This window comes from Alosa pseudoharengus, unplaced genomic scaffold, assembly GCF_046254945.1.
Source record: "Alosa pseudoharengus isolate Yale_2024_CS ecotype anadromous, Long Island Sound unplaced genomic scaffold, YU_APseudo_1.1 YU_APseudo_1.1_scf_1, whole genome shotgun sequence".
NCBI lineage: Eukaryota > Metazoa > Chordata > Actinopteri > Clupeiformes > Clupeidae > Alosa > Alosa pseudoharengus.
In genome coordinates, this window is record NW_027468564.1 from 50,555,596 (window position 1) to 50,569,457 (window position 13,862).

Here is a 13,862-nt window from a genome sequence, read left to right on the forward strand (position 1 = left end):
GAGCCGCACCTGTGTCAGCAGTATGGAGGGAAACGGTCCATTGCTCTCTCTCCTCTCTTTCTTTTTCTCTTTATCCATCCAATTTATTTTCTTTCCCCCTCTCTCTCCTTCAATCTCTCTCTCTCTCTCTCTCTCTCTCTCTCTCTCTCTCTACACCTGTGTCAGCTGTATAAAAGGCTAGGTCTCTTTGTTTTTCTTTCCCCCTCTCTCTCCTTCAATCTCTCTCTCTCTCTCTCTCTCTCTCTCTCTCTCTCTCTCTCTCTCTCTCTCTCTCTCTACACCTGTGTCAGCTGTATAAAAGGCTAGGTCTCTTTGTTTTTCTTTCCCCCTCTCTCTCCTTCCATCTCTCTCTCTCTCTCTCTCTCTCTCTCTACACCTGTGTCAGCTGTATAAAAGGCTAGGTCTCTTTGTTTTTCTTTCCCCCTCCTTTTTCCTCTGCTGCTTTCTTTCCATCCTTCTCTACCCTCCCTTAGTCTCTCTCCTTCTCACTCTCTCATTCTCTCTGTCCATCTTTTCGGAGAGGGTCAGTCGATTGGCCAGCGCCTGCTGTCCTCTCACCAGGTGGTCCTGGCCTCCCTTCACACGCCTGACTGGACTCTGCTCACTGCTGCTGGGCTGCTGGGCTCTCGCTTGACTGGGCTCCACTGACCGGGCTCACGCCATCAACTCATACTGTCTGCATGCAGCTCTCTCTCTCTCTCTCGCTCCCTCTCTCTCTCTCCCTCCCTCTCTCTCTCTCTCCCTCTGTCTCCCTCTCTCTCTCGCGCGCGCTCTCTCTCTCTCCCTCTGTCTCCCTCTCTCTCTCTCCCTGTCTCCCTCTCTCTCTCTCCCTCTCTCTCTCTCCCTGTCTCCCTCTCCCTCTCTCTCTCTCCCTCTGTCTCCCTCTCTCTCTCTCTCTCCCTCTCTCTCTCGCACTCTCTCTCTCCCTCTGTCTCCCTCTCTCTCTCTCGCTCTCGCTCTCCCTCTCTCTCCCTCTCTCTCTCCTTCCTTCTCACTCTCCTCTATATCTCTCCCTCTGTCTCACTTTCCTCTCGTTTGCTTTCTCTCTCTCTTTCCCTCACACTCTCTCCCTGTCTGTCTCCCTCACACACACACATACATTACACACACACACACACACACACACACACACACACACACACACACACACACATACATTACACATACACACACACACACACACACACACACACACATACACACCCTGATCGCATACCCTCACACGTGCATACTTGCACCACCTCTCACACATAACAGTAATGCATATGCATTATCACCCCTTTCTCTGTCACACACACAAACGCAAATGTTCCCACCCACACACACACACACCCATATACATACATGCATAATGTTTCTGACACACACGCACACACACCAGTCCCGGCGTCATGGGGGGGGGATTTGGGGGGCCAGGCCCGTCCTGGAAGTCCTCTGTGCCCGCCGTGGACGAGCTTGGCTGCACCAACCAACCCCAATCCCATAGATTGATTTTGAACACTTATTAAATGTAGGCCTATAATATACGTTTGTCAATCTAGCAAGTAGCAAATAAAACTTGTAAAATCTGTATTATTCCGTAGCTAATCAATCAGGAACATTAGGTAAGCCCATCACCTAAATGGAGAGGAGGTTACGTGGCGCAGTCTACTTCACTTCTAAACTAAGCCCTGTCATCCGATGACAAATATAGCTTATCGGCTCGCAGGTAGGCCATAGGCCTATCTCATATCGTAGTTAGTAGAAGTAGGCCTAGTAGTTTCTAGGTTTGTTTGATAGCGTTAACCTTTACAGTTTTTTCTTCTGACCTAGTCGGAGAACAGGGAGCTTGTTACCACTCCAGGTCCGAAGTTATCCTTAACTTCGGGGCTAACTCCCTAACACTCTATCTGAAAGTGGTTAGCAAATGAACGAGGATTTTGGTTTTATCTGCGGATTTATTTTTGCATTATTTTGAATATGACTAGCTCCAGTCTCAACAGCACGTCTACTTTTTCCACACGCATCTCAGTTCTAACACACATATCCCCTCTCGCTTTCTCTCTCTCCATCCCTGCGCACAGGGCTCTCTTAAAGGAGCTGCACCATTTTACAACAATTGCATCTACATTTTTATATTGGAATGTTTTGTCAAGTGTAAGCTTAAACTACCGTGATCAATTTAAGTTCCCGTGCCCCCCCTGGAAAGGTGTAATGCCCGTCCGTGAATTTGTGTCTGCCGCCGGGTCTGACACACACCCACAAACACGCACACACCCACACACCCACAAACACGCACACACCCACACACCCACACACCCACAAACACGCACACACCCACACATCCATAATTTTTCTTTCACACTCTCACACGCAGACATCAAGACCTGATCTCTCTCCCACTCACTGACACTTACTATGCATTGACACTCAGACATAGACAGACATGCAACAGTTTTTCACACACACACACACACTGACACACACACACACACACACACACACACACACACACACACACACACACACACACACACACACACACACACACACGCACATGCACACACACACATGCACACACATGCACACACGTTTCACACATGCATATGTCACAGTCTCTTACTCTCTCCTCTCCTCCGATATTCTCGTATCCTCTCCTCCACTCTTCTGTCCACTTTCATCCTCCACTCCTGTCCACTTCTCCCTAATCTCTTCTTTTCCTCCCCCCCTCTTCCTCTCTCTCCCATCTCCATGCCAGTGGCTCTCATCATGTGAGTTGCTCTCTCTCTCTCTCTCTCTCTCTCTCTCTCTCCTCCTCAGCCACCTCCTTACTCTGCGCTCCACACAACAAACACAAAGCTCTGCTCTGACTTGAACGGTGCAATTAGTTCTCAACGTTTGCTGAGGGGTTTTTTTTTTGACGGAGGTAAACTCAGCCCCGTTCAGACCGGCCCGGATTTAAAGAGGCAGTTTCTGAGAGTCCTGGTGGCATTTTATTTATTTATTTATTTATTTATTGCTTGCTGTGGGGATCATACAGGAAATACAGGGGGCTAATAGAGCTTAATGAAATAACAGTCAATGATTAATCACTTTCACTGCAGGAAAGAGAGGAGAGAAGCGAGGGAGGAGAGGGGTGAAGAGGAGAAGAAAATAAAGGGAGGATGGGAGAGAAGAGGGGTGAAGAGGAGAGGAAGAGAAAGGGAGGATGGGAGCAAAAGGGAGGATGGGAGAGGAGGTGAAGATGAGAGGAGGAGAGAGGATGGTAGAGGGGTGAAAGGAGGAAGCAGAGAGAACAAGATCATAGAGAGCAAAAATGGATGGAGAGGATGGGGGAGGAGGGGGGAAATGAACCTATTCTCTCTCTGCAGGCAACAACTTTCTATTTAATCTAGAATTGAATTTGTATGAGTAATTTGTATGTGTGCGTGCTTGTGAATGATGACTATTTGTTTCGCAAAAATTAAAGCAAAACAGTTGGCTGAGTATTCGGTTACTCCGTCATGGTGCAATAATGGGCTGATCATTCTCTTTTCGGGTCCAACGGCTTTCAGAGCCACTTGTTTTTCTCCATAGACGGTAAAATGAACTATTTTTTCCGCTATTCAGAAACACCTTTTTATTTAATGCAGAATTTCATTTGTATGAGTAATTTGTATGTTTGTTTGTGTGTGTGTGTGTGTGTGTGTGTGTGTGTGTGTGTGTGTGTGTGTGTGTGTGTGTGTGTGTGTGTGTGTGTGTGTGTGTGTGTGTGTGTGTGCGTGCGTGTGTGCGTGTGTGTGCCCTACTCTCTTTCAGGAGAACCAGTGGCTGGACAGTGTGTCACTGCTCATCAAGGACTCCCTGGAGGGAGAGATGCTGATGATTGACAACCTGTCAGGCTCCGTGTTCCACCACTACTCCTCTCCGCCAGTGTGTCGCGACTGCCACCACCACCCGCAAGAGGTAACCAGCCCTGCCGCCACCCACATCTCAAAACCCCCGCCACCCCGCAACCTACACCTTAAAATCCCCGCCACCTAGTCAAGTCAAGTCAGATTTATTTTTAAAGCGCATTTAACATGCACAGAGTGCAACCCAAAGCGCTCCACAAACAAGACACATAACAACAAGACAAAAGATGCCGGATGGAGCGGCGTAGTCCCCAGCGTACCCATGACATCAAGACATGACAAATACATTTAAAAAATAACAAATACAAAAATGCCGGACGGAGCGGCGTAGTCGCCAGCGTACCCATGACACCAAGACATACAAGACAGACAACAAAACAAGTAAACAAATAAAAAAAAAGAAAATATATTTAAAAAGGGGGAAAAGTGATGTTAAAATTAGTCCAATTTCCAAACCAGCTGAAAATGTCCAAGGGCAATGATGATCCGTGAACACTGCGCACAGAGCTGTGTATTCACAACAACAAAGTTCTTTAGCAACTGACCAACCGGGTGAATTCACTGGCAGTCTGGAGATAACGTTAACGTTAGAAGTTAGGCCTTGTAGACTGCAGTCTTGAGATGACTGGAAGCACAGTCCAAAGTACTGGGCGATCGTGTAGATCCGCAATTCGGTGGACTTAACAGCGACCGTTTGTTGCTCCGTGAGATTGCAGCTCTTCACCGTTAACGTTAGTCTGCAGTTGGTATGGCAGCTCGCAGGTCAGCAACAGCTCGGCTGCCACGGCAGATCTTTCGCAGAGTAGCTAGCCTAGGTCCAGCTGTCCCGAGAGATCCCCTTGACCAGACAGTGAAGTGCACTGTTCACGGATGGATGGAAGGATGTCAGAGGCCCAGTTAGTCTGCAGTTGACATGGCAGCTCGCAGGTCAGCAACAGCTCGGCAGCCACGGCAGATCTTTCGCAGAGTAGCCTAGGTCCAGCTGTCCCGAGAGATCCCCTCGACCAGACAGTGAAGTGCTGCACTGCTCACGGATAGATGGAAGGATGTCCGATGCCCAGCTAAGGCAAAAGCTAGCCATAGCAAGCTCCCAATGGACAAATGTCAACGACATCAGCTGACTTAGAAGCAGTAAAAAGGACTAAGAATAACACGAAAACTATCAAAAATAGCGTAAATAAATAGGGAAAACATTTAACTAGACATTACATAAAATTACGAACATTACATAAAAAAAACAAAAACATGATGCCAGACGGAGCGGCGTGTCTCGCCAGCGTCCCCGTATCCTAGCAATGTGATCTACACCTCAAAACCCCCGCCACCTACAACTCAAAACCCCCGCCACCTACACCTCAAAACCCCCGCCACCTACACCTCAAAACCCCCGACACCCGGCTACCTACACCTCAAAACCCCCACCACACGGCAACCTACACCTCAAAACCCCCGCCACCTACACCTCAAAACCCCCGCCACCCAGCCACCTACACCCCAAATCCCCTCCACCTACACCTCAAAACCCCCGCCACATGCCCCATAAGCCACAACTTTGATGCCAAAAGAATTCTTTCTTCACATTCTGTTGCTATTGGTTGGTGATTCTGAACATTTTAACTGTAACATAGCCTCTATCATTTAATTTTTCTATTTGCTGGTGATTCTGAACATGTTAACCGTAACATAGCCTCTATCATTAATTTTAACCATAACATAGCCTCTATCATTTCATTTGAACCGTAACATAGCCTCTATCATTTAATTTTAACTGTAACATAGCCCCTATCATTTCATTTTAACTATAACATAGCCTCTATCATTTCATTTTAACTGTAACATAGCCTCTATCATTTCATTTTAACTGTAACATAGCCTCATTTCAATTGTCTGATTATTATGCTGATCGCTGTAATGTTTGATGCATTTCAGGTTTCACTGTTTTTATACTGCTGTGTTTAATTTTCATAAATTAATCTGAACCTGATTCTGTACATGCCAGGTCAGAGTAAAGGCCCAGCAATAAAATCTGTGAAGACAGCTGTAACTATAATGATATGAGGAAAGTCTCTCCTCATGTTGATGAATATGATGTCTAAAATTTGACTGTCTGATTGGCTGTCAGCTTTTTATGTATAGTTCTCAATATTGCATTGAAAGTGATCCCTGTCAATATCATTCTTCATGTTGTTATCGTTATATTATGCGGCATGGATGTTGTCATTCATATTAGCCACAGAGCGATACTTAAAACTATGATCAATCACAGAGAGAGACTATGGGCTATATATAATAGGCATTTTTTCTCTCTCTATTTTCACCTTTTTGTTTTACTCTTTCTTTCTAGACTTTTTCTTTCCTGTCTCCACTCACTCACTCACTAATGTCAAAGCTATTTCCATCACTCGTCAGAGGCGGTTTGATGTATTCATAGCTCGCCTAATGAAGCCAGGGCTGCCTAAAAATGCCAACCTGCCTGTCAAGGCTTTTGTGCATCCCCCTTAGACACTGCATGACAGACTTGGATGTCTCTACTGTGAGACTGAAAGTCTCCTTTTTTTTTTTTTTTTTTTGGCTGTCTTGATTCATGGGAAACTTTCACTGGTGCGCAGCATGTCCTGTTAAAAGAATCCTCTGTCTGGGTTCTGAGCCAGTTGCATTCTCAGGAGGAGGATGTTGTGAATGGGATAGCTGCCAGTGAAGGAATGTGTGTGTGTGTGTGTGTGTCTGTGTGTGTGTGTGTGTGTGCACGTGCACATGTGTGTGTGTGTGTGTGTGTGTGTGTGTGTGTGTCTGTTTCTGTTTCTGTGTGTGTCTGTTTCTGTGTGTGTGTGTGGTGAGGTATATGCCGCCAAAGTAAACACTTTGTGCATTTCAACAGCAGGATGAATCTAGACCATTCTTATGAGAGAGTCTGTGTCTGTAGATGATGCTGTGACACACACACTGAATGGAGAAGGAGACGTCTGACTCGAACCACTTTAATAAACTTGCACACATGTTCTCTGCACACACCAAAGCTCTCACATCTCATCTCACAATGTCGTTCACATGCTGCTAGGCTTTTAAAAAGAGACTCACAGGGCCAGGTCTGCTTCTCTAAAGGCTGAAGCAGGCTATTCATGGTCCATTTCCAATGAAAAGACAGCCAAGGGAGTAGTGGAGTGTCTCTTGGGGACTCAGCTGCTGGATGTGGCAGACAGGGGGCCGGGCTGGGGCCTTCAAGGACAGTGCTGAACAGAGTGCTCTCCATGGTGCTGGAGAGAAGGGGAAAGCAGTCTGCTGTCCTTGGTGCTGAAGCCCACTGAACTAGAGAAACTTTCAGGGCTGATTAGTAGGATTGTCCATGAGTGTTTTTGTTTGTGTTTGTCCTTTTCCTTTCACTCCTTTGATTTTTTCACAGTGAAAACATTGGTAATAATAGATTTGATAAAAGATAATAGGAATAATATTAATAATAATAATAATAATAATAATAATAATATGTTTGAGATAACAAAACGTCCATCATCCAAGCACAGCATGGTGCCCTGGAGCGATTCTCACATTCGGCATGTTTTGTGTTTTGTGTACATTTTTCAGTAATAGCAGTGTAGACTTTTGTAAGCAGAGGCTTGCCTGAAGGATGGATCCAATCTTGACTGCATGTTGATAAATAACCTCTGAGGTTTCCTGTTCTGATGAGCCCTGGAGATACGCATCTCTATGGCTTATCCGAGTGTCATTTTTAAACGGCCATCTGAGAAAGCATTTATTTATCATTTCATACCCTCAGAGGCTTGTGGAAAATGTCAAGCAGTTATGATTTATCACACATTTCGTGTTAAGTCTGTGTTTAGACGCCTCTGGGTTTGAGATGCTGATCAAAATCAAAAACAGTCTGTAGACATCCTTATTCACGTTTTTAGGCCATCCTGGAGAGGGCCTGTTTCTTTTCGCACACTAGGCCACACGTTGGGTAAAGGAGCCCAGACAAGGTGTGTCAGAAACACCATTTGTGTCTCAACAGTGTCAGTCTCTAGCCATCCTAATCCATGATTTTAGGCCGTCCTGGAGAGTGCCTGTTTCTTTCACACACTGGGCAGCACGCTGGGTAAAGGAGCCTAGAAAAGGCCCCCAGTGTGTCGGAAACACCGTTTGTGTCTCAGCAGTGGCTGACTTTGTTCTCAGAGCCCAGTTCTGCTTAGCTCCGCTCACACTGGGTCAGGGAGAGAGAGAGAGAGAGAGAGAGAGAGAGAGAGAGAGAGAGAGAGATGGCCAAGTCTCCAGCTGCTTCCAATTCCCACATGCCCTACTACACGATTAAGATGTGCATAATGCATGATGATTTGCTACAAGTAAGTGTGATTGTGTGTGTGTGTGTGTGTGGTTGTGTGTGTGTGTGTGTGTGTGTATGAGACATTACTTGCTAGACTTGTGATTTTCTTTGTGTGATCGAGCATGTGTGGGTGGGTTTGCATGTACATTTAAGCTCGTGCCTGTGTGTGTGCGTGCGCGTGTGTGTGTGTGGCGTTTGTGTGTGTGTGTGTACATGTGTGTGTGCATGTGTGTGTATGTGCGTCGTGATCAACATCATGACTAAGAGACCTGGTACAGTGCTGCGCTGTAGGACTCCTGATGCCAAGTCCCAGCAGATGCTCCTACCTCTCTCTCTATCTCTCTCAACACGCTTCCATCTACAGCAGCAACTTTGAACTGCGTGCTTCATGTACAGCCGTGCATCATCATTGGGGTTAGCAGACTGACTGATGAAAGGATTGTGTTAGTATTCCGAGGTGCAGAGGAGTGTGGGGAGGTTGTACGTGTTGTACTCCGTTTTACTCTTCAGGTCTTAATCCTGTAGTGTCTCTTTCTGTATCTCTCTCTTCAGTTCCGAGTCTGTTTCTTCCTCTACTGATCTCACTCTTGCTCTCTCGTTTCTGTCTCTTCCTCTCCTGATCTCACTCTTGCTCTCTCGTTTCTGTCTCTTCCTCTCCTGATCTCACTCTTGCTCTCTCGTTTCTGTCTCTTCCTCTCCTGATCTCACTCTTGCTCTCTCGTTTCTGTCTCTTCCTCTCCTGATCTCACTCTTGCTCTCTCGTTTCTGTCTCTTCCTCTCCTGATCTCACTCTTGTTCTCTCGTTTCTGTCTCTTCCTCTACTGATCTCACTCTTGCTCTCTCGTTTCTGTCTCTTCCTCTCCTGATCTCACTCTTGCTCTCTCGTTTCTGTCTCTTCCTCTCCTGATCTCACTCTTGCTCTCTCGTTTCTGTCTCTTCCTCTCCTGATCTCACTCTTGCTCTCTCGTTTCTGTCTCTTCCTCTCCTGATCTCACTCTTGCTCTCTCGTTTCTGTCTCTTCCTCTACTGATCTCACTCTTGCTCTCTCGTTTCTGTCTCTTCCTCTACTGATCTCACTCTTGCTCTCTCGTTCCTGTCTCTTCCTCTCCTGATCTCACTCTTGCTCTCTCGTTTCTGTCTCTTCCTCTCCTGATCTCACTCTTGCTCTCTCGTTTCTGTCTCTTCCTCTCCTGATCTCAATCTTGCTCTCTCGTTTTGCTCTCTGCCTCTATCACTCGTTCTCTTTGGGGTCTTTGGATCGACACTTTTACGGATATTTCTTTAAACACCCGTCTCAAGGCAAAACTGACCTCCTCCGGCAATTACTCTGAAATGGGGACCTCGTGGACATCGCTCTAGAAAAAACGTCTGTCAGTCATGTGACCCCGCTGTGTAATTTAGAACTGTGCTCTTCGGTTCCTCAGTTTCTCTACTGTCTCAGACAATGTGTTCCTGTTCTTCTTTTCCACACACACACACACACACACACACACACATGTACGCACACACGCACACACACACACACACATGTACAGATCCAGTTGGCGGAGGTGGAGCAGGCGTCTCTGATGTCTGAGCAGCTGTCTGATAAGTCGTCCTCGCTGGCGCTACCTGATGACCTCAGCCTGGACGACCACAGTGTGTACCAGCTGCTCGTCAGGGACAGCAAGGTTGGGAGGCTTGATGGACACACACACACACACACACACACACACACACACACACACACACACTTACACACACACACACACACACACACACACACACACACACACACACACACACACACACACACACACACTTAGACACAGACCCCTTGCATATTCAGACACATACACACACACACACTTAGACACAGACCCCTTGCATATTCACACACACACACACACACACACACACACACACACACACACAGACACACACACTTAGACACAGACCCCTTGCATATTCAGACACATACATACACACACAATCTTCCATTCTATATGCAGCTGTTGTCAATCATTACAGGAGGGACCTTTTATAGATGTGGGTACCCTACACCTAATTCTGATCTGTAAACAGCTCATTAATCTCCATTTACACGCCTAATTTATTGATTGCATAATCAATGTTCCCACTTCAACTCTGCTTGTGATTTAATGAAGCGCAGCTCACTGCCTGCATATGCTATTAAAGATCACAAGCCCCGTAATAGGTTGAATGAATCCACCTGGCTTATTGATTTTATGAATTAGCAATATGACCATGACCATATCTTTATCACCTTCATAATGAAATAAGTCAGGTGAGGGAGTGAATGAGTCAACGTGTTTTAATCAAATGTCTTGTACCTGTGGGAGATTTGGCTTATAGTAAGCCTACTAAAAAAAACTGAGCAGAAAGAAATGGTAGAAGGTGGTATAGGGGAAAAAACAGCATTCAGACATTTCTCTAAGGGATGGTCAATGATGAGGGGGGAAAATACACACTTTTAGACATCTCTCTTAGGGATGGAGAAGGATTGCCTTGACACAAACTAGCATAAGGCTACCTCTGTCATGTTTCACCAAAGCCTTAAACTTAATAGCATTGCAGGACATTCCCTGAGAGGCCCTGTGTGTGGATTAGCACAGAGACTAACCTTGGCAGAATGCTAATTAGGCTTAAAACATGAGGCTACGGCTACATCATTCCAGGCCGCCACAGCATGCAAGCAGAGACTAAAACCCATCTGAATGCTAATGTAACCTCGGCTTAAACCACAGACAGAACCCCTACTGTCATTTACATAAACACACACACACACGCCAGCTGTCTGAATGCTAATGTGATTTAGCGATAATGTAACGGAGGCCATACTGGTAGGGTGAGCAACCTTCTTTCCCTGATGTCTCAGAAGATGTGCATACACAGCTATCAGTAATACCCAGGATAGCGTGCCTGCGGCTAGCCTAGCCCCTGAAGGTAGCAGGTTCAATCCCAGTGTGAGACTGAAGCGCAGGTCATGCTAGGCTTACGCTGCTGTATCTGTCTTTTGTGTGGCGCTCAGGAGGAGAGGGGGAGCAGTGACTCCCACAGCTCGGAGGAGCTCCGGAGCAGCCAGGCCCACTGCGGGGGCTCACAGCCCCACAGCCCCCGGAGGGAGGAGGGGGAGACGGGCCTCCTGGACGTGTGCCTGGGCCCTCAGAGTCCAGTCCAGCGCCTCTTGCTGCAGCAGCACCAGCACACCCCAACGCACAGCCGAGGTAAACCACCAACACCCCAGAAGAACCCCAACAACCCCCCCCCACCCCGCCTCAATTAATCTCTCCTGCTCCATCCATCTTGTAACCGTAGTTTCTGTCTCCAATTCGCTCATCACTGTAGTGTTTCTGCCACCTCTACCTGCACCACACCCTGAGGGCTCAAAACACATTAAAATCAGTCATTTATTTATGAATTGTTAGCACTCTATCCACAGATGTGTAGTCAGAGAGCTGATTCTTTACTATCCTCTGATGAAAAGTCCATAAAGAAACATTAGAGCATCGAGTGTGGAGGCTTTTGCCGTGTGCCCCATTCCAGAGCCAATTGACCGACCACCATCCATTCAGCCATCTGACCTCCGTATCTCCCTGGCAGATGGTGGGCAGCTTGGCGGCCACATCGGCGGTGCGGGTGGTGGCGGAGGCGGCGGAGCTGGTGGAGGGGTCAGCAGCAGCAGGGGTGCCTCTCCTCTGTTCCACCTCCCCGCCGAGTTCTTCCACCCGGCCTCAGCCGTGCCCCAGGGGAGTCCGGCGGTGGCGGCGGCAGCAGCAGCAACGGGCGTAGCGGCGGACCGCATGGGCGCCTGGCTGACCTCGCCGGCCTCCTGGGCCTCCCTCAGGTCCCCGGGGGCCAACAGCAGAGTCATCGGCTCACAGGTGAGTGAGTGACCGAATGTGTCCAGCAATAAGACAACTGATGAGTTGCGTTAACAATTACATTACATTTTTATGTAACATTACTGACAGAGACAGAGCTTTTAGACCTTGAGTGATAAGTTGAGTCATTTGAGTTGAGTTGCGTTATTTTTTTAGTCCAGAGTCCGTGTCTAAATCAGCTGGTAATTGATTACAGATACAGTAGGAGACACTGGAGATGGGTCTCAACACCACCACTGAAATAACAACAATAAACACTTTATAGTAATAAGCGATGCGGTTCTCCAGGCAAGTGCTAAATCGCGTGATGACATTTGTGAGTCCTAGAGAGAACCTTGAGACCCTGTGCTGAGTGACAGGCCTGTGACCGGTGTGGATGAAGTCACCCAGGCAAACTCTATTGCCGAGGTTCGGAATCTGTGGAGAGGCCACTTTATGTAGTTCAGGACACAGCTGGGAGTGTTGTTCACTGACCCCTTACACCTCTTAGGACAAAGTGGGTCTTAAGAGCTAAAAGCCATCTGCTCCATCATAGTTTTTTTCTTTTTTCACTTTCTGGTCTCTCCGTTCATATAATCTCTATTTTTCTCCTTCTTTCTCTTCCTTCCTTCCTACCCTCACCCTGTCTCTCCCTTATTTTCCCCCCTTATTATCTTTGCCCCCCTGCTCTTCCTCTCTCCCTTTCTTTCTCTCTCTGTCTCTCTCCCTTTCTCTCTTCCCCTCTCTCTCTCTCTGTCTCTTTCCCTTTCTCACTTCCCCCTCTCTCTCTCTCTCTCTCTCTCTCTCTCTCCCTCTCTCTCACTCTCTTTCTCTCTGCTTTCAGCACCAGTCCCACAGCGACTCCTCCTTGGCCACGGGCAGCTCAGAGGGCAGCCTGCAGACCACCCTGGAGGAAAGGCTGAGCTTCAGCATCTCCCCACCACCCCCGTCGTCCTCATCGTCGCGGGACCGGGACCCGGCCTTGCCTCGGCCGGTGCTCTGCCCAGTCCCCCTCCCCATCCCCCCGCCGCCCGCCACCCCTTCCCCCCGCCGGCAGCAGCGGTGCGGGGCCAAACCGTCTGGCGCCGGCGTCGTCCCCCTCCAGGCCACCAGGGGCCACCAGCGGAGCCAGAGCAGCTGTGGGGGCAGCAGCGGTAGCCCTGGCGGCCCGCGGCAGGACTCCATGGACCCCTCGGACAACAACGACGACGCGGGCGCGATGGGTTTGGCCACGATGGCGGGCGCTGGCCCGGCAGACTGCGGCTCCGGCCAGGCGGGCACCAACAGCGAACACTTGTCGGAGGCACTCAGCAGCCTGTCGCTCTCGTCGCTGCGCTGCTCTGGCTCGCTGGCGCCCCCGCTGGCCAAGAAGTGCAACAGCACGGGGAGCCTGGAACAGGGCGGGAGCGCCGCGTCGGCCCGGGGGGGCAAAGACTCCAGGCAGCTGGACGGTATGGACGCCCAGGGGTACCTGCCTGCCCCATGGACGGGGGAGGTGGAGGAGAGGGGCACGGCTGGCCTGGGGGGTGACCAGGGGTTGCCACCAGCAGGGTGCTTGGGGGTGAAAGGCAGCAGCCAGACCTTGGACGCCAGCTCTCGGAAGAACAGATGAAACCTGTCACGTGACCCCCCCCCCCCTCTCTCTCCCTATCCCTCTATTTCTCTTTGATCCCCCTTTTCCTCCGCTTGTGCTCCTGATCTATTCCAGAACGTTTCCCGTGAACTTCACCTGCCAACTCTCGTGGCACGTTCCCCTGTGTTTTCCAGTACCGTCTCAGCGAATGGCCACCATGCTGCTGCTGCTGCTTCTGC

At 48.7% G+C, this 13,862-nt stretch overlaps 1 protein-coding gene across 1 annotated transcript in view; it reads left to right on the top strand.

Annotated features, from left to right (window-relative positions):
- LOC143119387 (voltage-dependent T-type calcium channel subunit alpha-1I-like) overlaps window positions 1-13,662 on the top strand; it is an 86,521-nt gene extending 72,859 nt beyond the window's left edge. Inside the window, exons 28-33 of the mRNA XM_076280858.1 lie at window positions 3,778-3,924; window positions 9,723-9,857; window positions 11,225-11,414; window positions 11,791-12,071; window positions 12,895-13,273; window positions 13,307-13,662. Of these exons, the coding sequence (XP_076136973.1) occupies window positions 3,778-3,924; window positions 9,723-9,857; window positions 11,225-11,414; window positions 11,791-12,071; window positions 12,895-13,273; window positions 13,307-13,662 (1,488 nt within the window). The remainder of the gene's footprint in view (window positions 1-3,777; window positions 3,925-9,722; window positions 9,858-11,224; window positions 11,415-11,790; window positions 12,072-12,894; window positions 13,274-13,306) is intronic.
- Window positions 13,663-13,862: the final 200 nt, after the last annotated feature.